Source organism: Mesocricetus auratus, unplaced genomic scaffold, assembly GCF_017639785.1.
Source record: "Mesocricetus auratus isolate SY011 unplaced genomic scaffold, BCM_Maur_2.0 Super-Scaffold_100014, whole genome shotgun sequence".
NCBI lineage: Eukaryota > Metazoa > Chordata > Mammalia > Rodentia > Cricetidae > Mesocricetus > Mesocricetus auratus.
The window spans coordinates 2454051-2479490 of NW_024429197.1; the positions used below are offsets into that span (position 1 = coordinate 2454051).

At 55.9% G+C, this 25440-nt stretch overlaps 1 protein-coding gene across 4 annotated transcripts; it reads right to left on the reverse strand.

Moving 5' to 3' along the window:
• Window positions 1-573: 573 nt before the first annotated feature.
• Atp13a2 (ATPase cation transporting 13A2) lies at window positions 574-21992 on the reverse strand. 4 transcript variants are annotated; one of them, XM_013121265.3, is made up of 29 exons: window positions 21829-21991; window positions 16409-16503; window positions 16101-16283; window positions 14924-14982; window positions 14718-14832; window positions 14395-14474; window positions 13370-13447; window positions 13156-13225; window positions 12291-12425; window positions 12136-12202; window positions 11925-12053; window positions 8439-8594; window positions 7283-7393; window positions 7159-7205; window positions 6892-7080; window positions 5751-5957; window positions 5222-5317; window positions 4984-5143; window positions 4762-4882; window positions 4478-4602; window positions 3729-3889; window positions 3497-3613; window positions 3336-3415; window positions 2685-2837; window positions 2507-2603; window positions 1659-1882; window positions 1421-1572; window positions 1081-1176; window positions 574-993 (listed from the first exon to the last, which is right to left on the reverse strand). In XM_013121265.3, exons 1-29 carry the CDS (start codon window positions 21836-21838, stop codon window positions 944-946), a joined length of 3363 nt encoding a protein of 1120 aa, XP_012976719.1. In that variant the 5' UTR covers window positions 21839-21991; the 3' UTR covers window positions 574-943. The 4 variants fall into 4 exon arrangements, with proteins under 4 accessions (XP_012976719.1, XP_012976717.1, XP_040613462.1 ...); XM_013121263.3 differs by having other exon boundaries at window positions 1081-1250; XM_040757528.1 differs by lacking the exon at window positions 5751-5957 and having other exon boundaries at window positions 1081-1250; window positions 21829-21992.
• Window positions 21993-25440: the final 3448 nt, after the last annotated feature.

Sequence of the window (25440 nt, forward strand, 5' to 3'; positions counted from 1 at the left end):
CTTTCCTGTCCTCCCTGCCCAGGAGCCAAGTTAACGGCTTCTCTGGAGCAGAAGAGCCTGGCCAGCAGCCCGCTGCTGGGGTGAGGTCAGATGCATCCGCCCTTCCCTGGGGACGGGGCTTGTGGTTCTGGCTGGGAGACCTGGACTTGGAGCCTGGCTTTATCTGAGGAACCAGACCACAAACACATTCTAGGATGTGGGCGTGGCAGGCAGAGAGAAGACAGGCCCCCTGTGAGATGGCTCTCAGGCATAGGCTCCACCAAGCCCCAGCTTGAGGAAAGCCCGTGGCTCCTCCCTCCTGCTGGGGTAGAAATAGTGAACCTGAGGTCCACAGTGCAGCCACTGTTGTGACCTCAAGCCTCAGTTTAGCTACCACCATCTATAAAATGGGGTTGGACCCTGCAGTTGTAGGCCACAAGATGGCATGAAACAGGCTAAGCTGTACGTATGCATGTGTTCTACCTAGACCAAGAAGCATACTGTCAACAAAGAGGCATCCAGTGTGACCAAGAAAGGCGCGAGCATGGGGCTGGACAGTGGGATACACCACAGTGCCCAGATCCAACACCAGAGTTGCCAAGGCAGGAAAATCACTTTATTTGCTACATTGACAGCAGCTCTGGATGGAGTTGGTAGCTGCAATCTCTACACAGGATGGTCTAAAGTGGGGGGACAACAATCAGCACTTCCCTGGGCGGGTTCAGGGAAGGCTGGGCTAGGCAGTGTCCGGGCAGGAATGTGACAACAGCCAACTTCGGAGCTGTGGGAGCTGATGGGTGCTGTCTCTAGAGATGGGTCCAGATACAGTTCAGGGGGCAGGGGGATCCAGTGTCCAGCATGGTCTTCAGGCCTGTACTACCTCAGAGCGCTGATGGGCAGCGTGGGCCAGGGCTGTTCAGCAAGCTCCTGTTCTAGCCGCTTAAATTGCTTCTTGGAGGCCCGTTTAGGCCGGAACCAGCGCAGGCAGGCTGGGAGGCACTGGTCCAGCACACTCTGCAGCGGGCGAGGGAATGCGGTGAAGGGACAGCTGGGCCTGGATCCTCCACAGCCCTCTCTAGCACGCATCAGTATGGGCCCTACCTCCAGCATGAAGGCTCCCACAAAGTTGACGGCGACCAGGCCCAGCAGCAGCAACTTGAAGGAGCTGTCCGCGATGTTCCTCAGTCCTAGTGGCCCCTGCAGGAGGCCGGGGACCAGGATGAGGCCCACCAGGACAGAGCCCAAGAGCGCCAGGGCCACCAGGAAGGGCACTGGGGGTGGGGGAGTCTGTCAGCAATGGCGCTGCGCCCCGGGACGCATGCTCACACGCACGCACACACACACAACCACACGCAGATGCACAACACTCTACTCGGGATCCCTTCTCCACTCCAGCTGCCACCCCTCAGCCCACCTCCCCCACCCCACCGCGTGGCAGCACCGTTGGTGTAGAGTGGCTGGCGGAAGGGTGCCCCCTTGGACACGGCTGCAGCCAGGATGAGGTACTGGAAGCTAGATAAGGAGAAGACCACGGTGTTCTCGTAGTTGGGCAGGTTGTCGGGTGCGGGCACTGTTCTGTTCAGAGGCACAAACCTAGGGACCAGAGTGATGGGGTCAGGTTAAGAATGAGGGGTGTCAGGGGCAGGGGCAGTGCTGGTGCAAGGGATTCTGCTACTCACCAGGGCTGGGCTATGACCAAAAAGTAGCCCCCCAGCTGGATGCCAGCCACCAAGGCCACCTGCAACAGCAAACTGCCAAGTACAGGCACGCTCAGCAGTGCCCCCGGTGGCCGCGCTCGCACTAACGTCAGTGCAGGGCCTGTGCGGCTCATGAGCACTGCGATCGTGGTGGTGATGACAAGGTCGATGGCCAAGAACTGTAGGTCTCCCAGGTTGGTGTTGATCTGTGGCGGGTAGGAGGGCAGAGGGGAAGCTGAGGGCCAGTTCCTGCAGCGCCCCAGGGTGGTCCCGTCCTCGTGGAGCCTGGAGGAGAATCCTCCCTGCCCGCCGTCCATCCAGCACCCTTAGCTAACACCCTGGTAGACCTCAAGCCCGGTGAAAGAGGCTCCCAATGATCTACGGCCCAGTCTGATACAGGACATGCTGTGCTGCCCCCTAGTCTGGCATGGAAAGTTGATTTACATACAGCAAAACCCAGCCTGGCGGAGCAGAGGGGCTGCCCTGTGGTCTCTTTCCCCTCTGCACTTCTGTAGCTGGGGGTTGGGGGGGAGGAGGGAGGGACGGGACAGAGCATGCTCTGAGCGGGGAAGGGCAGGGTCTTGGCTCTGTGTCACTCCTGCCTGGGCTCTGCCTTATTCTCTCCTGCAGACTAGGAGTTTCAGGGGTTAGAGACGGCTATTAGCACACGCCAGTGGCCCCCTCCTAGGGACCGATGTCTAGTGATTCTGAACCGTGTGAGCTTCACTGCCTGACCATGGCAGGCAAATGACGGTCACGCTGCCCTGACTTCTGGCTGGTGGGACACAGGCAGAGTGCAGGCTTGGGTCTGGGGTCCTGCTGATGCTCACAGTATAGAGAATCAGGACTGAGATGAACTGGGTCAGGCTGTACAGGGCCATGTACTTGAAGACGCTGAATGAAGTGTCCAGAGAACAGCGGCCCTCCCTAGGAGGCAAGGCCGGACATCAGGGGCTCAGGCTGTGGACTGACCCCGCCTCACCTTCCCGCCAGCCCTGCCTGTCTGACCTGATGACGGTGGGCACACACTCAATACTGGCCATACTGGAGGTGAAGGGAGAGACCACTGAAGCCTCTGCCTGCGACAGTGAGATGCCCACGTCAGCGGCCTTCAGGGCCCCACAGTCATTGGCTCCGTCCCCGCACATGCCCACACAGTACCTGACAGAGAGGTGAGGAGATACGGCTTGTGAAACAACTCCAGGCCCCAGGAGCGTCCGGCCTGATGACCGTGGTGCTTGGTAATGGATGTAATTATTTTTGGCATGACAGACAGAGGAATCAGTGTAGGTACCTCTGGTTTTTTGTTTGTTTGTTTTACCATGTTAGGTGTTATTTACTATTTACTTGTTCGCTTATTACTGAGACAGGGCTTTGCTGGGTACCCCTGGCTGACCTGGAACTCACTAAGCTACATCAGCCCTGGTTTTATTGCTGGCTTGTTTGAGACAGTCTCCCTACACAGTCCACATTGGCCTTGAACTAGCAGCAATCCTCCTGCCTCTGCTTTCCAAATGCTGGGATTACAGCACATGCCAGGATGCCCAGCTCCTGGGTGCTTCTGGAAGGTGAAGGGTCGCTAATGCCCAAGGAGAGGACCTGGACAGGTGGACGTCCTCATCCCTGGTGGCCCTCTGGCGTCCCCACCACATCACTCACTGAAGCTTCTGCAGCTCACACACTAGCTCTGTCTTCTGCTCCGGGGCCATGCGTGCAAAGACGGTGGCCTGCAGCAGGACCTGGGGTATGAGAGGGGAAGACTGAAGCCTAACTGGTGTGCAGAGGCAGGCAGCTCAGAGCCCCTCCCTGGGCAGCTCTACCTTGGGCAGCAGCTTGGGGAAGTGCTTCTGAAGGACAGCGAAAGTGGGCCCGCTGAGGGCCAGGTGTCGGGACCGGGGTTCCAGCTCCATGGGACAGCCTGTAGCCTGGACAGGGTCCTAGGGATCAGGAAAGTCAGCTTAGGAATACTTTCCTCCCTGGAGAGCTGGGTTAGGTGACACGGAGGAACGGGTTTCTGGGTGCCCCGCAGCCAGGGTTGGTGGTCTGCCTCACCTTAGCCCCGTTCATGGCTGCAGAGGACTCGGGTGGCAGGAACTGAAGGGAGGCAGGCTGGCCCTGCTCAGGGTGGGTGGCCTGGATGATAACCAGATGCTCCTGGGTGCCCACCATGCCACAGCCTCGGGCCACAGTGACTGCTGTCTGCAGATTGTCCCCTAGGAGTGGGAGGCAGGGTCGGAGTCTAACACCGTCCAGGGGCCTTGTCACCCTGATCCCTATAGGTGGACCACCCACAAGTCTGTCGACCATGGCTGAGCTGGGCAATCTAGCCGTGTCCCTAGACCTGTTTCTTCAGTGTAAGTCAGAGGAGCGACTGGGCTGGGCTCCGGCTCTACACTTTGCATGACGCTGCATGACTGGGCATGACACATGTATGCTTGTGTGCGAGCGCAGGGCTGGGGTGTGGGAAAGACAAACGGCCGGCCAAGGCCCTTTTACCCCAGTGGGAATCCTTCTTGCTTTATGAAGTGGTCACAACCTTCTAGCCTGACACCATTACCCACATAGAGAGGGACCTGGAACCCAGAACGGTGACCTCCTGGTGATCCAGCAGGTGCAAGGCTGGGCTGCAACCCAGGAGGACACCCCACCTGGCTCTTAAGGACACACTTGACCTCATCTGACTATGACACATGTGATGGATACTGTGAAAAGACGCTGCAGCAGGGGATACTGGGAAGCCGCCTTTTTGCCCAGGACAGGGCAGGCTGTGCCCTCCTCACAGGTCCCCTGGACTATAATACCTGTCACCATAATGGTGCGGATGCCCGTCTTTCTCAGAGTCTGTATAACTGGGGTCGTCTGTGGCTTCAGCAGGTTCCGCATGACCAGCAGCCCCAGGAGGCTCAGCTCCTGCTCCACAGCGTCCCTAGAGGGTTAGCAGTCCGAGGTCAGAGGTCAGCAGGAATCAGTGCCCCTCTCCCAGTGTCTGAGGTCAGGCAGGAATCAATGTCCCTCTCCCAGTGTCTGAATGGGGCACTTGCCTGGGCTGAGCATCTCTCTCCACAAACCCCGGGGATGGGCTCACCTTGTCAGCTGCTGAGCGGCCTCAAGGCTGGGCGCAATGGGCAGTGGCTTGCCAGCCAGGGCCACAACTCGGTAGCCAGCCGCTGTGTAGCTCTGCAGCACCTGGGTAAAGTCGCCGGGTACTGTGGGGTAGGGGTGTCATCAGGGCATGGGGGGGCAGAGGCTGGAACCCACCCCCACTCTATGCTCACACCCAACAGCGGACTCGGCCTGCCCCCTTCACCTGTCTCAGGGCTGCAGAGGCTGGCCACGAGCTCTGGGGAGCCTTTGACATAGGCCTCAGGCTGGGGGGCCCCTGGCCACGCCACTACCACATCCATACGCTGCAGGGCAGAGGAGAACGGGAAACGGCAGAGGACGCTGACTGGCTCTGGCGGCTCTTCCTGTGGGTGGGAGAAGAGCCGAGGGGCTGGCTGTCGGGCCCACCCAAGGCCCCAAGCCTCAGTCCCCCTGCCGCTTACCGCTCCCTGTTGCTGGGATGCCCTTGGTGGGGGTCTCATTACCGCCAAGACCTGGGTCCCTGGTGCTGAGTCTGCAGCTGGACCCTCCTCTAGAACCTGGGTGGGGGTAAACAATGAGGTTGGGAACCAGGGCTTTGATGAACAGAGGGGCAGCGGGACTAAGACTCATGGAAGACTTCACGACTGGAGGGGTAAAGGTTAACATGGACTTCGGATCTGTGCAGACTCAAATCTACACTCTGGCTGTCCCATTGGTAAGCTGCTGGGAAATCTTGGGCAAGTTATTAAAATCTCCACGAAGCAGGTTTCAAGCTTAGGCTAAGGCTCCAGTGGTAGTGGGTGGGGCGGGGGATGGGGGGGATGGAAAATGGGGAGGTGGGGAGGTGGGGGGGGGGGCGCTGCCAGGACACAGCAGGTGGCTCCCATGACTGATAGTGACTACAGATGTGACCATAGGGGAGCACTCGGAACAGCATTTCTTAGGCCCAACTGCCCTGAGGCAGGGGCCTGGCCTGCCTGGCCTCCTCACCCAGCCTGTAGACTCCACCATCTTGAGATCCATAGGGTCGCCCACTGGGGTATCATGTAGCTGGCTGAGGGCATGGCAGGTGGCCAGTGCTCGCAGAAGGGGCCCCAGGGGCAGGTGGCGGGGCTCTGGGACCAGTGGTAGCAACATCCGTCCCTTTAGGGGCACCACCCCCATTACGTCCAAGCCGTCCTCCGTGAGGGTGCCTGTCTGCAGAGGGACAGTGCCAAGTCCTCCATTGAGTCGTCTTGCTGAGCTGGTCTCCCCACTCCCAGGCCAGGCAAGTCCCACAGGAACAGGAGGCCTGGCCCAGACCCTGTGTCCCTGCTGGAGTCAATGTCTACACCCTATTTGAGTCTGACCACACTCTTCTCTCCTTAGCTCATGTCCCCGACGGGCCAACATGAGGCCTCTGCTCATCGCCGGCTGCCCGCCTGGTCCTTCCCTGTTGTCACCACTGCTCAGTGTGTCCCAGGTTCACTGCGTCCTTAAAGAACCACACACTTGTTCCTCCCCTCCTGGTCTGCCTGCACTCACCACCGGAGTGCTCAGCAGGAGAAACTGATCACTGCCCCATCAAGGTAGCTCTGGGCTCCTCTACTACCCACTATCCACACGGTGTGCTGCCGGTATGTTCACTTGCTGAGGACGGACACACACTCACACACACGGACACACACACACACCACACACATACACACACCACACACACACACAGACACACACACACATGGACATCACACACATACACACACACCAGCGCCCCTGTTCTCATCCTGCTGAACTCTAGGGCTGTGTGCTTGCCCAGCACAGTAGGCCCAAAATGGTTCCTTTTTTTTGGGGGGCGGTAGTTTCAAGACAGGCTTTCTGTGGCTTTGGAGGCTGTACAGGAACTAGCTCTTGTAGACCAGGCTGATCTTGAACTCACAGAGATTAAGTTCTGGGATTAAAGGCATGACCACCACTGCCCGGCACGAAATGGTTCTTAAACAAGTTATTTCAGGTATTTTATCTGCCAGGCATGAGAAGGAATGGGTAGGAGATGGTTGTGGAGGGCGGCCCCTGAATGTGCCCACGTGTGTCTAGGTCCAGCAGGCTGTGTGCTGCAGTGGCCATCCCCCAGATTTGCCAGCCAGTCCCCTACCTTGTCGAAGCACACGAGCCGCAGCTTGCCCCCCACGTTGATGCGCAGGGGGTGGATGCAGAAGATGCCCTGTGTGCGCAGTCGGCTCTGGGCATAGAGCGTGCACACAGTCATGGCAGCAGGCAGGGCAGGGGGCACCACCACTGTCACCAAGTCCAGAGCTCGGATCACAATCTCCTTCACAGGAACCTGGCAGGAGGCACAGTGAACACAGTGCCTGGCTGGAGAGGCCCTGCCAGTAGGCGGCCCCGCCCGGCCTCGGCTTACCTGGTTTCGGTAGAGAATGAGGATGCTGTAGATGGTGCCAAGCAGAGCTGGGGAGACAGTAAGAGGTAAGCGGGACTCTGGACCCAAGCTGAGGCTGTCAGCAGAGTGGGGGACAGCCACTCACCCAGGACAGAGAGCGCGGCCACAAACTTCATGCTGTGTTTGTAGAACTTGAAGCTGATGGGCCTCGGGTGCAGGATGGAGCTCACCAGGCCCCCTTTGGCTGTGCAGAACCCTGGGGGCAGGACACCAAGGAAGAGAGAAGAGGCTAGGGCAAGCTCCTCCCACCCCTCACATGCCGCCTGCACGCTGGGGTGACGACATTCACAGGGCCAGCCATCATCTGGATTGGGGTCATAGATGACACCTCACAAGGCTTGCCGAACGCCACAGAGTTTTGTTTTTTAATTATTATTTTCTTTCCTGGTTCTGGATATTGAACCCTCATTCACCAAGGCGAGTGTTCTGAGTCTCTCTTTTACTTTTCTGCAGTCCTCTTTTTTTACTTTTACTCTGACTGATGCTCTCAATCAATTGTCCAGACTGGAACGTAACTTGTGATCCTTCAGCCTCCATCTCCCCAGAAGCTGGGATCTTAAGCTCGCAGCCTCCACACATTTTATCTTAGACAGGGTCTCACTATTTAGGCCCTGCTGGCCTGGAAATTGCTCAGTAGTCCAGGCTAGCCTCAAACTCACAGAGGTCTACCTAACTCTGTCATTCCAGTGCTGGGAGTAAAGGCGGGTCACCATGCCACCGGGTCCCCCATAAGGATTTTAGAAGTGGACTTAGTGGGCAGCCTCTCAAATGGGTGGTTTCCCTTCTCGCAGAGGACGAAGTCCCTGCCCCACCCACAGAAGGACCTGCTGTCTCCTCCAAACACTGCAGAGCTTGCTTACAGTCTGCCCCAACTTTTGTTCGGATGAGGATTGAGGGCTAGAGAGATGGCTCAGTGCTTAAGAGCACTGGCTGACCTGCCAAAGGACCCGAGTTCACTGCCCAGGACCACATGACAGCTCACAACTATCTGTAACTCCAGTTCCAAGGGATCCAACACCCTCTTCTGGGCTCTGCAGGCACCAGGCATGCATATGCGCAGACAAACATACAGCAAAACACCCACACATGTAAAATTAAAAAAGAAGATGGAACATAAAAGGCCAACTGGGTGGACTAGTCACAACTGCACAGGGGCCCAGGGCTCCAGGTCCTGTCCTGCCTTGTGCCACTGCTCCTACATGGGCTGAGCTCAGCACTCCTCCCCACCTCCAGATAGGTACCTGTCCGGGTCACCACGGCTAGGACACGGGGTCCCAGGTAGGCCCGGGCCTGCAGAATGAGGGTCCCGCAGAAGAGTGTGTGCCGCCGGTGGGTCTCTGGGCAGTAGGGCTTGGGCCCCTCTGGCAGGGCTGTCTTCAGCACTGGGATGCTTTCCCCTGGGAGGGACATTGCATGATGTCCATTAGGGGCCTTCGGGATGCTCCTTCCCACCCACAGAGCTAAGAGCTGCCCACGACCATTCTGAAGCCACACTTAACTCTGTGACTGGGTGGGCAGTGAGAGGGAGGCAGGCAGAGAGGGCAGAGAGAGAGGGAAGAGGAGTCGAGACCGTGAGGCAATCCTGACGGGAAGCAACTGGTTACCAGGAACCTGCTCTGGGGAGTTGGACCAGCCAGTGCCAGTATGTGCACACACTGAGGGCCAGGGTTTGGGAAGCTCTTCTCCTGCTGGGAGTTAGTGTACCACATATTATTTTGCGGATTTTACTTGCTATGTAACGAGGCTGGCCTCAAACTTCTAAACTTCCTGACATAGTTTTTAGAGTCCTGGAAATTGCCGGTGGGAGTCACCGCAATTGGTCATATCTTATTTTTTTGTGTTGTTTTGATTTGAGACAAGGTCTCACCACATAGACCAGGCTGCCTCGAACTCACCAGCATCCACCTGTTTCTGCTTCCCGAGTGCTGGCATTAAAGATGCGTGCCATCACACTCAGTTACCATCTGACTAATAAGGATCTTTGCATGGGGGTGTCTGTCGTCCCTACAAAGCCCTGGGCAGGCTGCCTGGCAAAGGAGACTCCATTATTGAGTTCCTGTGAGAGCAGGGTATCTAGAGCATGTATATTTCTAGGGGGACTCAGAGCAGCCTAGGCTCTGCCTGCATCCCTCTGATGAGGCAGGTATGGGATAGTCCACAGACAGCCAGACTTTTATACAGGTTTTCATGTAGCACAGGCTAGCCTCAAACTTACTATGTAGTCAATGACCTTAAACTCCTGATCCCTTTACTCCAACTTCCCAAGTGCTGGGTTACTGGTATATGCCACAATGCCTAGTCCTTTTGCTCTTTTTGTTTTGTTTTTTGAGACATGGTTTCTTTGTGTAGCCTTGGCTGCCTTAGAACTGGCTCTATAGACCAGGGTGGCCTAGATATCTCAGAGAGCCGCCTGCCTCTGCCTCCCCAGTGCTGGGATTAAAGGCGGGCACCACCACAGACTGCCAGGTACCTTTTTCTCTTTTTTGTTTCTTTTTTTGAGGGTTTTGTGGTTGTCAATGTTTTGAGATGGAATCTCATTGTGTAGCCCAGGCTGGACTCTTAACTTAGGGTGACCCTGCTTCTGTGTCCTGAGTGCTGGGATTACAACTGTGTTTGATTTCATCAGCTTATTATACAGGTCAAACCCAAAGCTGGGTCAGAGGGTGCAGCACTGTAATCCTAGCTTTTCAGGAGGCCGAGGCAGGAGGATTACAAGTTTGAAGCCTACTGGGACTACAGAGTGAATTCAGAGCTAGCCTTGGCAACTTGGTGACACTCTGACTTAAAGAGAAAGTGAAGATGAGGGAGTGGGCAGTGTTGTTCAGTGGTAAGCTACTGCCTAGCTTGGGTGAGAATGACCCCTTAGACTCATGTTTGCATCCTTGCTCTCCAGTGGGTGGAACTGCTTGGGAAGGACTAGGAGGTGTGGCCTTGTTGGAGAAGGTGTGTCACTGGGGGTGGGCTTTTAGAGTTCAAAATCCTCCAGCCATTCCCAGTGTGCTCATGCTTTTTGTCTCTGTCTCTCCCTCCCTTCCTCCCCCCTACTTGTGATCAAGATGTGAACTCTCAAACTGGAGAGATGGCTCAGAGGTTAAGAGCACTGGCTGCTCTTCCAGAAGTCCTGAGTGCAATTCCTAGCAACCACAAGGTGGCTCACAACCATCTGTAATGAGATCTGGTGCCCTCTGCTGGTGTGTAGACATACATGCAGGAGGAACACTGTTTACATAATAAATGTTAGGGAAAAAAAAACCATGAGCCCTCATCTGTTTCTGCCGCCATACCTTTGCAAGTTGGCCTGGTTATGGTGTTTTGTCACAGTGATAGAGAAGTAACTAAAGGAGTCAGGTAAAGTGGCACACGCCTTTAATCCTGGGGGGGGGGGCGGCAGAGGCAGGCGGATCTCTGAGTTCCAGGCCAACCTGGTCTACAGAGCTAGTTCTAAGGCAGCCAGGACTACAGAGAGAAACCATGTCTCGAAACAACAAAACAACAACAACAACAACAAAACAAAAACAAAAAAGTAACCAAGATTAAAATACAGGGCAACGTAAGGTCCTGGACTCAAAAGCTAGCACCATATGCCACAAACACACAGAAACAACAACAGAAAACTGTAGGCCAGAATGTTCCTTGGAAACAACCATCCACTCTCATCATACTTTTAACTCAGGCTGGCTCGGACCTAGTCATCCTCCCGAGTGCTGGGATCACAGGTGTGAGCCTGTGATGGGCTCTTGCGCGAATCTTGTAGACACTGAGAGAAACACAGGCGGCTTCTCCTGGCGTTGCCATGTGCACTGGTTGGAGACTTGGGAGTACACCAGTCACCACCCACTTGCGCCATGGCTTCCTACGCCTCGTGTGGAGGAGACAGGGCACAGGCAGGGACCCTGGCTCATGAGCCACGCTCTCCTGCATGGTTTAGAGTCTGTCAACTAGCAGGGGCTGACGTACAGTGACTGCCAACCACATTTTACAGGTGGGGAAACTGAGGCACTGAGTGTTTAAAGGTATATGGTTAGCAAGTGCTGAAGCCAGGATTGTCGCTTGAAAGCAAAAGCAAAACTCAAACTAAAGCTTCTGGTGAGAGGCAGAGGTCTGGATGGCAGGGAAGGGCTCCGGGCCTGAAGCAAACTGGGTGTTGTTATTTTTCACTCTGTTTTGTACTCTTTGGGGGCCCGCCACCCAGCTCCCAAGTAAATCACACACAGGGGCTTATTATTACTTTTTTTTTTTGAGACAGGGTTTCTCTGTATTGTTTTGAAGCCTGTCCTGGAACTCACTTTGTAGACCAGGCTGGCCTCAAACTCCCAGAGATCCACCTGCCTCTGCCTCCCCAGTGCTGGGATTAAAGGCGTGCGCCACCACCGCCCAGCTATTCTTAGTTCTGTATCCTTGGCCTTGTTTCCTACCAACTTTTCTTATCATTAAATTATCCCGTCTACCCTTTCCCTCTGGGCTTTTATCCTTACTTGGCTGGCTGAGTGGCTGACCCTGATGTCCTCCTCCCCTTACTCTATCTTCTTCCTTAGAAACCCTTCTCCACCTGGCTCCTCCCTACAGCTGCCTGCCAGCTAGCTGCTGACCCAGCCTCCTGACCACGGGTGAATTTTATTTAACCAAACACATCTTCGCATCACTAAACAAATGTTCCAGGGCGCAAACCAAAGCGACACACCGTAAATTAATTAATTAAATTAATAGTCTACAACCGCCAGGCTCACCCGTCAAGGAGCTCTCGTTGATCACGCACTCGCCAGCCACCAGAACAGCGTCGCATGGCATCACCCCGCCCTCCTGGGGCAGCACCAGACAGTCCCCAGGCACCAGCTCGCTGGAGTCCACCCACTCATCTGTGGGCAGAGGGGGTCAGTGAGAGCCAGTCTCCCTGCTGCCCGCGGTGCCCAGCCTCCCTCCCGCCTGCCTGCTCCTCACCTCCTCCTGGCCGACACACCTGCACCCGTACACACAGCTTGACCATGTCCCTCAGAGTCATGCTTTGCTGTTGGGACAGAGGGACGAGAGGGGCTGAGTGGGTGGTGGCCCCTTGGGGTTACCCTGCCCAGCCCTGCCTGGCCACTCACTCTCACCTTTCTGGTCTTGTACAGAGCCAGGCAGATGGAGACGGCCGAGATGAGGAAGATGCAGAGGGCATACCAGTAGTAGTGGTCGGCCAGCCACAGCGCGATGCTGAAGGCTTGGAATCCGTAGTAGGGGTTCAGTGCCTGGAGGAGGGGGGAGAGACGTAAACACTGCATCCCTGGGCAGCTCAGAGACAGCTGGGTGGCCGTCCCAAGCAAAGCCAAACCAGTGTCCTGCCTAGGCCCGCTCCTGGCTCATCCTGCCTAGGCCCGCTCCTGGCTCGTCCTGCCTAGGCCCGCTCCTGGTTCCCTCTACCCAACAGCCCCAGCTGAAGTGAGGAGGACACAGGCGCTTGTCCCCAGACACATCAGACCCTGCCACACTTTCTAAGTGCCACACAATGGTGAGGACGGTGCCGCAAGGTAGAGCCACCACCAGAAGCAGAGACGGAGACACCAGACAACACAGAGCGTGAGTGTTGGGCGGGAGTTTATAGAAGGCTAGGGCATGGTTTCCAGGTAGAGGTGGTCCCTTTGGCTATGTGTGACCGTGTCCCAGTCCTGTCCTGCCCTGCCCTGAGGCCTGGCTTCCTCCTGAGAGGACACACTGTCTGGTCCCCATCCTTATTCCCATTCACAGCACTGACAGGAAGCGAGTGTGGGACTGGGCTCTGGGGCAGGACGGTTCTGATGCTGGCCTGCTGGCCCGAGGCTGTGACCGCCGCTGGCTCTGCTGCAGCCCTCTGCAGGCTAAACTCTGCAACGGCCCTCCCCATCCTCAACCTGGGCTCTCGGGCTGAGTACACTCGAGTCTGGGCTGCCTGTCACTGACCCCTACTTGGATAAGGACAAGCTGGACGCCAGGGTCCTTTACCTCATCCACCAGTAGCTGCAGGTAGGACTTGACAGGAATGCCAATCACATTGGGGCCGTAAATGGTCTTCCTGTAAGGGAGGCAACCGAGCTGTTCCTGGGTGTCAACGACCCCACTTTCCACTGGGGAAACCAAGGCCTGAGAAGGTACAACTGGCAGACAGCAGTGTGAGAAGGAGGGCCAGGTGGGGCCCCTGGGGCGAGGGAGCACGTACCTCACAGCTTGGTCCTGGAGGCTGAGGCCGGAGCGGGAGCAGAGGATGTCATCACAGGTGCGGCCATAGTCCAGGAGGCTGGCGAGGGTGGGGAAGAGACACTAAATGGGGGACAGGGCCTGAGCTCTGACTCGTCCTCTGTAGGCTGAGAACTTGGGGTTCCAGGCCTCTCAGGTCCCCTCAGTCACACTACACCCTGAGGAGAGAACTCAGTTTACCTACTCCTGTGATTAGGCCACAAACCGCCTCACTAAGGAAGGACAGCAATGGGGTGGGTATGCTCTAGCCAGTGATAAAAACTTTTACACCGACGATACCTTAGGCAAGTCACTTACTCTTTCTGTGCCTCTGTTTTCTCATCTGCAAAATGGGGGCAGTAGACACACCCACCTCATTGGGCTGTGGGTAGCTGAGATGTCATTGCATGGCAGTGAGTTTTGTTCCTGCCACTACCTTGCAGCAAAGGCTGACGGGAGCCTGTCTTCCCCTGCAAACACCTACGTTTACCCAAGGGCTGTCCTGGCTGTGTGGCAGGCAAAAAGACCCAAGTGTGGCTGACCCCACCTTTCCTAGGAACAGCTCACATTTCACAGCTGGGAGCTGAAGGCTCTTGTCTGCCATCCCTGAGGTGTGTGCTCCACGCTGCTCAGGGTAACCCTGGTATTCTTGAGGTAACAAAGTTGGACAGCCCCCACTGGCACTTCCCCAGGGCTGTCCAGGGTCACCTTCTAGACCAATGCCTCCTTCACCCTCATCTGGAGCTCTGCTTCTAAGGGCTCAACCCCAGTGCACCATGGGAGTCAGAGCCTGGGGCGTGGTGCCTGGCAGATGTACCTTCAAAATGACTCTTTGAGATGAGATGTACCTCACCCCCATTTACAGGAAGCAACTCCCAGCTGAGAGAGGCTTGGTGAACTGCCCGAGGCTTAAGGGGAGCTGAGAGTAGCCCAGGTTAAGCCAGTCCTGCCATGACCGGTACCCAAACCCACCCTGCTGGAGATGGTGTGGCACGCTGGGGCCTCTACCTGACTTGGCAGAAGGCTTGCTGGGTCTCTATCCAGACATAGCGTTGGCCTTGGAGCAGGTAATAGCGCAGCACTTGCTTCTGGGTGGGAAAGGAGAGGCCAGTGGGAGGTGGCCTGGGGTCAAGGAACATCCACAGACAGAAGACAGGGAGGGGACGGGGACAGCGTCACAGCACAGAGACACTTGGAAGTCTGATAGCCTCCCAGACCTCTGGGACCACAGAGAGCCGGAGGGACACAGAGAACCCTGAGCCCAGTCCTCCCACACAGAGCGTGACCCAGATGCCCAGACAAGGCCAGGGGGAGCCCGGCTGGCCACTCACGGCCTCCTTCTGCCTGTGCAGCGGGGTGGTGTCCTTCCATGTGGCCTCCGCTGCCACCCCCACAGCCATCCGACTTCGGCCTTCCTCTGCCTGGGCCTGTGGGGGCAGCTCCAGGCTGGGGAGAGTTGGGAGTTACTCCACAGCTCCAGGAGCCGCCCAAGCCTCTCCTCCGATGCCCCCCTGGGACAGGACACCTTCCAGCTCACCTGCCCTCGCCAACAGCCTCAGTCTGCACCTGGACTGTGAAGAGCTGCCTGGAGCTACCCTGGAATACAGAGGTGTAACTTCAGTGTTGAGGAAGCCCCGTCCCCCCAAATCCTTCGGGGCAGCCCCATAGCCAGGTGGAAGGTCAAAGATACAGGGGTCTCCACGTAGAGAGAGAGTACATTATATGCAGTAGTCTTCATGCATATGAGCACGGTGTACACGCACGTGTGTGGCAGTGCACATGTGTGCACACAGACACCACCTGGCTCTACTGTCTCTGCCTCACCGCCTTGAGTCAGGGTCACTCCTGGAGCCTGGCGGTAGACTGGAGGTCAGTGAGCCCCAGAGACCTTGCCGTCTTTGCCCCCTCACCCCTGGCCCTATGGTTATAAGCACTTGGGCTACCATACGCAGCTTTTAAATAGAGATCTGAATTCAGGTCTCATGCTTGTGCAGCAAGCGCCCTTATCCATGGTTCTGGTTAGGTTTTTTTTGTTTTTTGTCAATTTGACATGAGCTAGAGTCATTTGTGATGTGGAAACCTCCGTTGGAGAAAATGCCCCCATTACATTGGCTTGTGGGCAGCCCGTGGAGCACTTTTTTGATTCACGGATTAATGATTACATGGGAGGGCCCAGCCCACTGGGGGAAGGGCCATCCTGGGCCTGTGGTCCTGGATGGTACAAGAGAGCAGACTGAGCTGAGCAAGCCATGGGGAGCGAAAGCAGGGATCCCCCATGGCGTCTGCTTCAGGTCCTGGCTCAAGGTTCCTTCCTCGTGGTTTTCCCGTTTCCTTTGATGGTAGACTGCCATGTGGAAGTGAGCTAGCCTGTCCTCCCCAGGTTGCTTTTTGGTCACGGTGTTCATCACCAGCAGTAGACACCCTAACTGAAGCTCCCATCCAGAGCTGTCTCCAGCTCTAGGTAAGGGCTTCTCTTTGTGGGTTTGATTATGGAAACTAATGAAGTATTTTCTAAAGGTAAAAGCAGCTACAGGATTATAAGGGAGCCACACCTGGCCTGCCTCTGTCCACTGCCCACACTGGGGTGGGGGTGGGGTCCAAACAGGAAGATGAAGGCTTGCCTCCTCCCCAGCCCCCTCCAAGGTCCAGTGATGGTTGGACTGAGCATCCCAGCATCCCACCACCCTTGCTCAGCCCCGGGCGGTCCCGCTCACCTCTTTGTCTCTTGTTTCTATAACGAGTGTTTCGGCGTGGGCCAGGCTGCATGGCCTCAGGCGCAGGCGCACGCCCCACAAGGGCTTCCAGCGGAATAGCAGCCAAGGGATCCCGGCCAGCATCCAGACCGCGGCGTGATAGCCGATGGCCCTCCATGGACTGCCACAGTAGCCGCTGAGCCTCTGTGGATGCAGGTGACGGGGCCAGTGAAGCAGGGGCAGCAGGCAGGGGCGGCAGGCAGGGGCAGGACAGAAGCCAGGGTGCGGGGGCAGGCCAGAGGGCCACTCCATCCTCCAGCACTACTTACCACGGATGAAACTGAGGAGCTGAGGGGATCTATTGATGTCCCTGTCATCAGGGTCCCATAGCTGGGGGGCGTGCTGCCCGTGAGCGGGCTGCTGTCTGTGGACGGAAAGGGAAAAGGTCACAGAAGGGAGAGTTCTTTTTTTGGGGGGGGTTCGAGACAGGGTTTCTCTGTGGCTTTGGAGGCTGTCCTAGACCTAGCTTTCGTAGACCAGGCTGGTCTCGAACTCACAGAGATCCGCCTGCCTCTGCCTCCCGAGTGCTGGGATTAAAGGCATGCGCCACCAACGCCCGGCTTTTTTCCTGGTTTTCAGTGCTGGGAATGGAACCAGTGCTGGGCCAGCCACTCCAGCACCAGGCTGCCCCTTCCTCCTGAAGCCTGGCAAGCCTGGTCACTCTGAACCGACTGCCCATTGGCTGTAGCCTGGCAAGCCTGGCCACTCTGAACCGACTGCCCATTGGCTCTCATGTGTCTGGCCAGAGAGGCACCTAATTTCGCTGCACACCTGTCCTGCGGCTTGCCTGGGGCACTACATTTCACACGTGTTCCCTTCCTCGCTGCCACCTGTGCTACCTGCAGACTGGGGCCGGGGCTGGGGCTGTCCTCATTCAGCCCTGGTGTCCAGCTCAGGTCTAGAGTCAAGAGTCCCTACAGTGTCAAGTCCACACTGATCATGTCAGGAGCAGGGACTGGCACCAGCTGCTGGGGTGGAGCCCTTTCCTCCCAACTCCCCACCCCTGCAGGGCACGAGTCCTTCTAGATGTTTCTACCAGACCAGCCCGACTTTTCATGTCACAGAAGCTGTAGCCACAGCCTTCCTAGTCTCTCAGCTGCTGAGTCTCTGTGGGCTGAGGCTTCTGCTGTTTCTCCCAGAACATTAAAGAATGCTGACCTGTCAGGCTGGGTTTGTGGTTCAGAGGCAGACGGCAGGGCCTCCCGTGCTTGAGGCCTGGTGGCTAATTACATGTGGGCCTGTTCCCAGCCCTTCTTACACGGCTATCAAAACTATTCTGCCAGGTACAGCTCCGTTTTATTTTTCATTATTTGTGTGTAGGTGTGTTTTGTGTGTGCAAGTACACGCCAGGTGTATTCTCTCTCTCTCTTTCTCATACACCCCCCCATGCTCCATTAGTAGACGCTGAGAATCTTACTCTGTTATTCTCCCTCTTACTTCATTTGAGACAGGCTCGCTCCCTGAACCCAGAACTCACCAATTATTCTAGGCTGGCTGGCCAGAGAGTGCCTCCAGGACTCTCCTGTCTGTGTCTCCGCAGCACTGGAATTCCAGATGTGTGTGACTGTGCTCAGCTTTTATGTCAGTGTGGGGATTCGAACTCCGATCCTCATACTTACATAGCAAGCATTTTACCCACTGAGCCATCCTCTCAGCCTCCTCTCTCCATTTTAAAGAAAAGGGAGCGGTTAAGTAACTTGCCCAAGATTACACAGCAAGGCTCTGGGAGCTCCAGGAGACATGCCCAGGCAGGCTGGTTTCATACTGGATTTGTTTTTGTAATTAAACAATGGATTTATTGGTCCTGTACAAAGACAAATCTGGGTGAGGCAACCAGGTCTGAAGGAAGAGTTTACTTCCCACGTGCCATAGCTGTTCTTAATCCTCCTAGGATGGAGGCACATAAGGAAATAGGGTTAGGGTACAGAGGCCCGTGAGGCCAGGAGGCCTGAGCCCTGGGCTTTCACAGCTACAGGGAACAGTCAGGAACTGACTGTGCTGCACCACCTGAGGCCTCTTTGAGGGCCCAGAAAACAGCTGAACCCGAGACCACCTGCGGGTCTCTCCACCTTCCACGGAACACCAATGACTGATGATGCAGTGTGCTCTAGGAAGGCACTGGCCTCCAGAAGATGGACAGACAGACCGTGGCGTGAGGGCCGGGCCAGCCAGGAAGAGCATCATTTCCGTCCCTTGGCCCTAAGGAGCAGCCTGGCTCTCACGGAGGGGACCTGACCTCAGGACAGGGATTTCAGTAAGAGGTTCCCAGGTTCTTGGCTACAGCAGCTACAGCCCTTTTCTGCTAGAGCCCTTCATCTGCCTACGATGCCAGAGCTGGGGGCTCCCCCACCCTCCAGTGGCTGGGCAGCAGCACCTTTCGGATCTCAAAGGGCTGACCAAGGCTATACAATCACCTTATTCCTCCACACAAACCTACCAAACATGCACAACTTTCTATTCTATGGCTGGGAAACAGGTGTGGGGAGGTACCCTGCCCAAGAACCATATTTAATGTCTCCGGCATCGACTGTACTCTCTGCCAAGCTATGATTCATAAAGCAGGTGCCCCAGCCTCTCTGGGCTTCCATTTCCAATCTCTAAGGTGATTAGTGTGTGCAGCGATGCAGCTGGTGAGAGAGAGAGAGAGAGAGAGAGAGAGAGAGAGAGAGAGAGAGAGAGAGAGAGAGAGAGAGAGAGAGAGAGAGAGAGAGATCCTCAGCCAGAGGATGTCTGAAGCCTTTGAGGCTGGTGCAGGCGAGTGGCTTCCCACTAGGGCGTGGACACTCCTTTGACCCATTTCCCGGGCTGGCCTCTCTTTTCTCATCACCAGAAAGGAACCTGGCCTCCAGGTCTGAAAGTCAGCTCCTTCCTGTGGCTTGAGGCCCTTGGGGCACCAGCTGGATGGGCTCAGACTGATAAAGAAGTCACAGAGCCAACACTGAGTGGATCATCTAACCCAAATCCACCTGTGAGTGTTGGGGGACGGCCTCTGAGTCTCCCACAGCCACTGTGCCAAGGGCCTGTCTTCCTCAAAGTCCTCTGTCCCCATGGTCATCCTCTCTCATCCGTTTCTGGACTACTCACAGCACCTGCTGCTGCAGCCAGCACTGAGTGAGTGAGTGAGTGAGTGAATGAATGAATGAATGAATGAATGAATGGACCCACACACTGCAGAGCAGAGACTATGGGTCAGTCCCCTTGTGCCCCTCATCTCTAGCCTCTTCTTTTTCTTTTTTTAAAGATTTATTTATATTTATTATGTATACAGTGTTCTGCCTGCATGTATGCCCACAGACCAGAAGAGGCACCAGATCTCATTACAGATGGTTCGGAGCCACCATGTGGTTGCTGGGAATTGAACTCAGGACCTCTGGAAGAACAGCCAGTGCTCTTAACCTCTGAGCCATCTCTCCAGCCCCTCTAGCCTCTTCTTAAAGAGTCCTTCCATTAGCCCCCAGGATCTAATCTGGACGCCCACGATTTCACAAGGATGCTCAAAGCCAACCTGGGAAGGAGGGAAAGCAGCTTGCCAAACGAGGAAGTCACAGCTGAGGAAACCCCCAGGGTGCCCAACCAGAAGGGCCACGCCCAGTGCACTGTCTGGCAGGAACACAGGACGTCTTTAAAGCACTTGGCCAGGCTTAGCCACGGCTCACCTGTCGAGGGAAGGTGCCTTAGAGCTCACCAGTCAGGCGGCCTCAAGCTGGCTTGCATAGGCTGTGAGCTCTGAGAGCTCGGTGAGCTATCCCTAATCTCCGGAGTTAGCCAAGGTGGCCTGAGGGCCTTCAGGCAGCAGTGGCAATGGCAACACTGTAGTTCACCTCAGCGCTCTGAGGGAGGGACTGCTCCCTCGAAGGCGGGGAAACTGAGGAACAGAGTTGTTAAGATCCAAGCCCAGAATCGTGTGGCCTCAAATGGGGAAGCTGGAATGATTGGCTGTGATGAACACGGCCTTTAATTCACCCTCGCTGCCAGCGGCCTGGTAAAGTGAACAGATTAGGAGTCGCATCTAACATGGGGGAGGGGTGGCGGCAACAATGCTCCAACAGGTAACCGCACCGTCTACACCATCCTGACGGCCTGGATTCCATGCCTGGGACCCATGGTGGAAAAGTCCTCTGACTGTACACACAGGCTGTGGCACATGTGTGACCGGACACATAAAGCAATAATACAATTTAGAAAATATTTAAAATGAGAGCTAGGTTTCGTGGCCCCTGACTGTAAGCGCACCACTGGAGAGATGGAGGCAGAAGATCAGGAGTTCAAGGTTGTCCTCAATTACATATTGCATTTAAGGCCAGTCTGGGCTATGAGACCATGATCACAAGAAATAAGGATAATGGGGCTGAGCCGGGCGTTGGTGGCGCACGCCTTTAATCCCAGCACTCGGGAGGCAGAGGCAGGCGGATCTCTGTGAGTTCGAGGCCAGCCTGGTCTACAGAGCAAGTTCCAGGACAGGCTCCAAAACAACACAGAGAAACCCTGTCTCGAAAAACAAAACAAAACAAAACAAAAGGATAATGGGGCTGGAGAAAGGGCTCAGCAGTTAAGAGAGCAGTCTGCTCTTCCAGAGGGTCCCAACGTGCGTCTCAGCACCCACATCGGGTCTCACAACCTGTGACCACCACCCCCTACACTATTACAATTTCTAAAATAAATTTTTCAAGATAAAAAATAAATAAAGTAAGGTCCCAAGACTGCAATATAGCTCAAGAGGAGAGCACAAGGCCTGGGTTTGGTAGCCAGTATCATAAACACAAAGCCCCAGAAAAGGCAGGCCAAGAGAGACCAACAGCATATACAAAGGCACACAGCCATGAACCCAGGGACAAGGCTTGGGGCGAGTTCACAGGCCCGGGGCAGCCGCACCAGCACTGTAAGGCAGAGGGACCAGAGTCAAAGCCATTTGGGAACCTCTTATTTCCTGCGGAAGGCTCAGCTTCCTGCTGCAGATCTGCCAGTGACCCAGGGCACCAGCATCTACTTCTGGTGGCTCTCCGATGGCTAGGAGCTCCCGGCCTCCATCAGGCTGGGTGGGTGTGCACCTGGGAGGTCTTTGGCTAGACTCTAGAATCTAGAGACTCTGCTCAGGCGCAGACCCGGGGTCTGGTGCATGATGGGCAAGCGTTCTAATCACAAGGCCCCCCCCCCCATTCTTTTCCCTCCCTCTCCTAAGGCACTGTAGGATGGGGGACAGTGTACTGGGCCAGGGACATGCTGGGAGAGAGAGGCTGGAGGCTGGGCACGCTAGCTAGCAACTAGCAGGTAGCAGAGGTCTAGAAATGGGATTTCGGTTCCAGCCTAAGACACTCAGCCTGGCATGGGGGCCATGCAGGGTGTGGTCCTTCCTTGGACCTGGCCACTGACAAGCTTTCTCTGGGGGCCTGAGGTTGTGGGGTCAGGATTGAATCTGTGCCTCTGGTCTCCCATCCAGGCCCATCCAGGCTTCTCTAATGCTGTTCATGCAGCACACATGGGTGATTGCTCAGAGGCCCCAGGGCGGTGCACCGCGTCCCCTCACCTGAACCTGTCACTCAGGGTCGAATGCATTCAAAGGGGTTGAGGAGGGAAAGCCTCCCCGGTCCCAGGGACCCTCTGGCCCAGGGTGTGCGTAGCGGCATCCTAAATCTGGCTCTCTGGGGGGTCTGGAGACGAGTCCCGAAGGGAGGGTCGGGCCGCCGCTCACCTGCGCTCATTTCGGCTCCTTGCGCTCATCGCCGGCCGCTGCGGCCCGCGGCCTGGGCTCGGCGTGCGAGGCCCGGGGCACAGTCGGGGGTGCCTGCTGCGGCGGGCGGCGAGAGGACCGGCTGGGCGGCACCTGCACGACGCGACGGAGACTCGAACGGTGCCGCAGTCGGTCTGCGGCCGTCAAGCCCCGCCCCTCCGCGGCGCCCACGTCCGCCACAGCCGCGCGGGCTGCCGGGACTTGTAGTTCCTAATCTGGCCTCTTCCCGGAGCTCGCCTGACATCCTGACGCTGAGGACAGCTTGGGTGGAGGCAGGGTGGAGGGGTAACAGAGAGCGTGGGGAGAAGTGGGAAAGGCGGGGGCCACAGTCTCCATAACAGATGGACGGAAATGGACAGGATGGGAGACCGGCAGGTAGACACACGGGCAAACGGGGGTGGGGGGTGATATTGGGAGACACAGGTGGGACAGCCCCTAGACATAACTAATAGAGAGAAATCGGACAGACTGGGAGACGGGCAGATAGGCAGGCAGACTGACAGACAACAGACACAGAGGCAGAGATGACAGGCAGACAGAGGGAGACACTGGGACACCCAGGCGGGACAGCCCCTAGACAGAACAGCCATACAGTAAATAGACAGGCGGACAGACAATCATACAGATAGATAGGCAGGCAGCGTGGGAGGCTGGGAGACACAGGTGGGACAGTGCCCAGACAGAAGAAATAAACAGAAAACCAGTATTCTGGAAACAGAATAGACAAAAAGACAGGCAGGCAGATGGCAGAGGGGTATGCTGGGAGACACGGATGGACACACCTGAGACAAGGCAAGTGAACGGAAAACGGACAACAGAGGAGAAACCGTCCACAAACACAGCCCCGGTACACAGCACAGTAGTTAACTAAGCCTTACACATGCAGATTCAAGCTTGCCTCCAACTCTTCCAGGCTGTGCGACTGGGGATCTATCAGTTAACCTCCCCAGGTTCCTATTTCTTTTCCTCTCTCTCTCTCTCTCTCTCTCTCTCTCTCTCTCCTCTCTCTCTCTCTCTCTCTCTCTCTCTCTCTCTCTCTCTCTCTCTCTCTCTCTCTCTCTCTCTCTCTCTCTCTCTCCTCCCTCCCTTCCCCCCCCCTCTCTCTCTCTTTTTGGTTTTATGAGACAGGGTTTCTCTGTATTGTTTTGGAGGCTGTTGGGCCAGCCTGACCTCGAACTCACAGAGATCCGCCTGCCTCTGCCTCCGAGTGCTGGGATTAAAGGCATGTGCCACCACTGACCGGCTCCTATTTCTTTTCTTAAAAACAAATCATGTATTAATGCGTATTTTGTATGTGTGTGTGTCGGGGGGGGGAGAGGCAGGTTTGTGCCGCACAGTACCCGTGTGAAGATTTCTTCTGCCTAGAGGTCTCAGAGATTGACCTCAAGGCCACTGGCGTGGCAGCAAATGCCTTTACCCCCTGAGCCATCTTACTGGGCTTGGACCTTTTTTTTCTGACCTGTAAAATGACAAATAGCAGCAATGTTTGCTTGTTCTAAGTACTGCTTGAGATCATAGGGCCCAGCCCGGAAACCTGGAAGTATGACCTGCACGCATCCCTGTGGGGTGGAACAAATGAAGACCTTGAAAAGCCTGGGAAACTTGTTATAGCATTCACCACACTGTTCGAAGGTGACAGACACAGCTAAGGTGTCCCCTGGCCCTGGGGGCAATGACTTGGAACTAGAGTTACAGAGCTAGAGGGTGTTATCAGAGACCTGGAGTAAGCCAGGGAAAGTTGGGGTCAGAATAGTCCTGTGCCTGCAGCATAAGCCACTTGTCTCCATGAACTCATGGAGAGCCGAGGAGCGTCCCAGGAGCTGGAACAGGTCCTGTCCACGGAGGACAACTGGAAACCAGCACAAGGGCAGCCAAGCAACCCAACGGACTGCTGAAAGGGCTGGAAGAGTGCAGAGCTGTGTGTGTGTGTGTGTGTGTGTGTGTGGGTCCCTTTGTGGGGACAGTAGGGCGTCATGACAGTGAACACATGCTAACCAGATATGTGGGTGTGGAAATGTGAGACTCAGACATGCTCGGAGGTAGGGCTTGAGCAGCTGGGAGACAGTGTGCCATTTACTGAGCTGGGGCAGGTTGCTGGTGGAGCAGGTTGGGGGGCTTTCCTATTGGCCATGTGGAGCACAGGACTGGCTTCACTAGGTCAGGTGAGACTTTATTAGCAGATGGCGCTGCCAGTAGGGACCAACTTTGTGATCTCTCAGAGCCTGTGTGTCCTCTCCCCACCCTCATACCCAGCAGATGGCATTTCTAGGGAACCTGGTAGCCTGGGTGGTGGTGCGGGTTTAGGTTTGGACCTAGCTGGTACAGATGCCCTTGCAGAGAGGCTGTGTGACAACGTGACTGGCCTGGGGCAGAGAAAGATCTGGTGTGTCGGTTGCTGTCCAGCTGTCTGAACGTTTCTTGATTTATTTATTGAGACAAGGGCTAGCTATATAGCCTTGGCTGGCCTTGGACTGCTGGAGTCCGTCTGCCTCTGTCTTCCTAGGTGCTGAGATAAAAGTCATTTTCTCTCTCTGAGCCTCTCCTCCGAGCCCAGATCCATCCATGAGATCCTCAGGCTGAGTTGGGAGCTGTGACGGTTCAGGGGTTGGGGACAGACTGCCTTTGCAGGCTGCCTGTTGAATACCACGAGCAGCCACAACATTACGCAGGCTCCATCCCAAGCTATCTGGGAAGAAGCCAAGCTGGTGGCAGCTTAGCCCTCTCCTTGATGGGTTGAGTGCCAGGGAATGCATTCTTCTAAACCACAGATGTTGTGGCAGTCCCTGCTCACCTGCCAGAGCCACCTGTTGGGAAGTGACTCTAACTGTGTGGCCTCAGCAGTGGCCTGTGGGCAGGGCTCTCCTCCCAGATAACCACAGCTCAAGTTTTCAGTCACATGGGCCAGGCCTGATTCAACAGCCTCCCTTTGGGGCGACTGTTGCTCAGGGGCCCTCACGGGGGATGTCCCATGCCTGGTCCACACTGCAGAAGTCCGAGAAACCACTGGCACTGACCAGTTTACCCCAGAGCACAGCCTCACTTCCTAATTTCTTTAGTTTCAAGGTTTCTTTTCTTTCTTTTTTTGCAACTAAGGATTGTTTTCTCAACTAGTGACATCCCTGAAGTGAGGCGATGGCTGTCTAAACACCCAGCAAAATGACCTTTTTGCAGCTGGTCTTACAGGGAAGGACTTGGACTCAGAACAAAGCAGTCCCTAGGATCCTCAGCAGCCAGAGACCGGGAGGAAGGAAGGAGGGCATTCTTAGCTTTGCAAACAAAGACAGAGATGGAATCCAGGCCACGGTGCCTCATGCCTTGGTAATTCTAGCACTCAGGAGGCTGAGGTGGGAGAACAGAGTCCAGCCTGGGCTACACAGTGAGCTCCTGCTGCAAACACAAAAAAACAAAGCAACAACAACAAAGCAAGGCTGGGGATGTAGCTCAGTTGGTGCGGTGCACGCATAAGCAGGTAGTCTGAGCTTTACCATGGCAAGAAACCAGGTGTGGTGCTAGGCGCCTGCCACTTGAGATAGGCAAGAGGACCAGGAGTTCAAGGTCATTCTGAGTTATGTG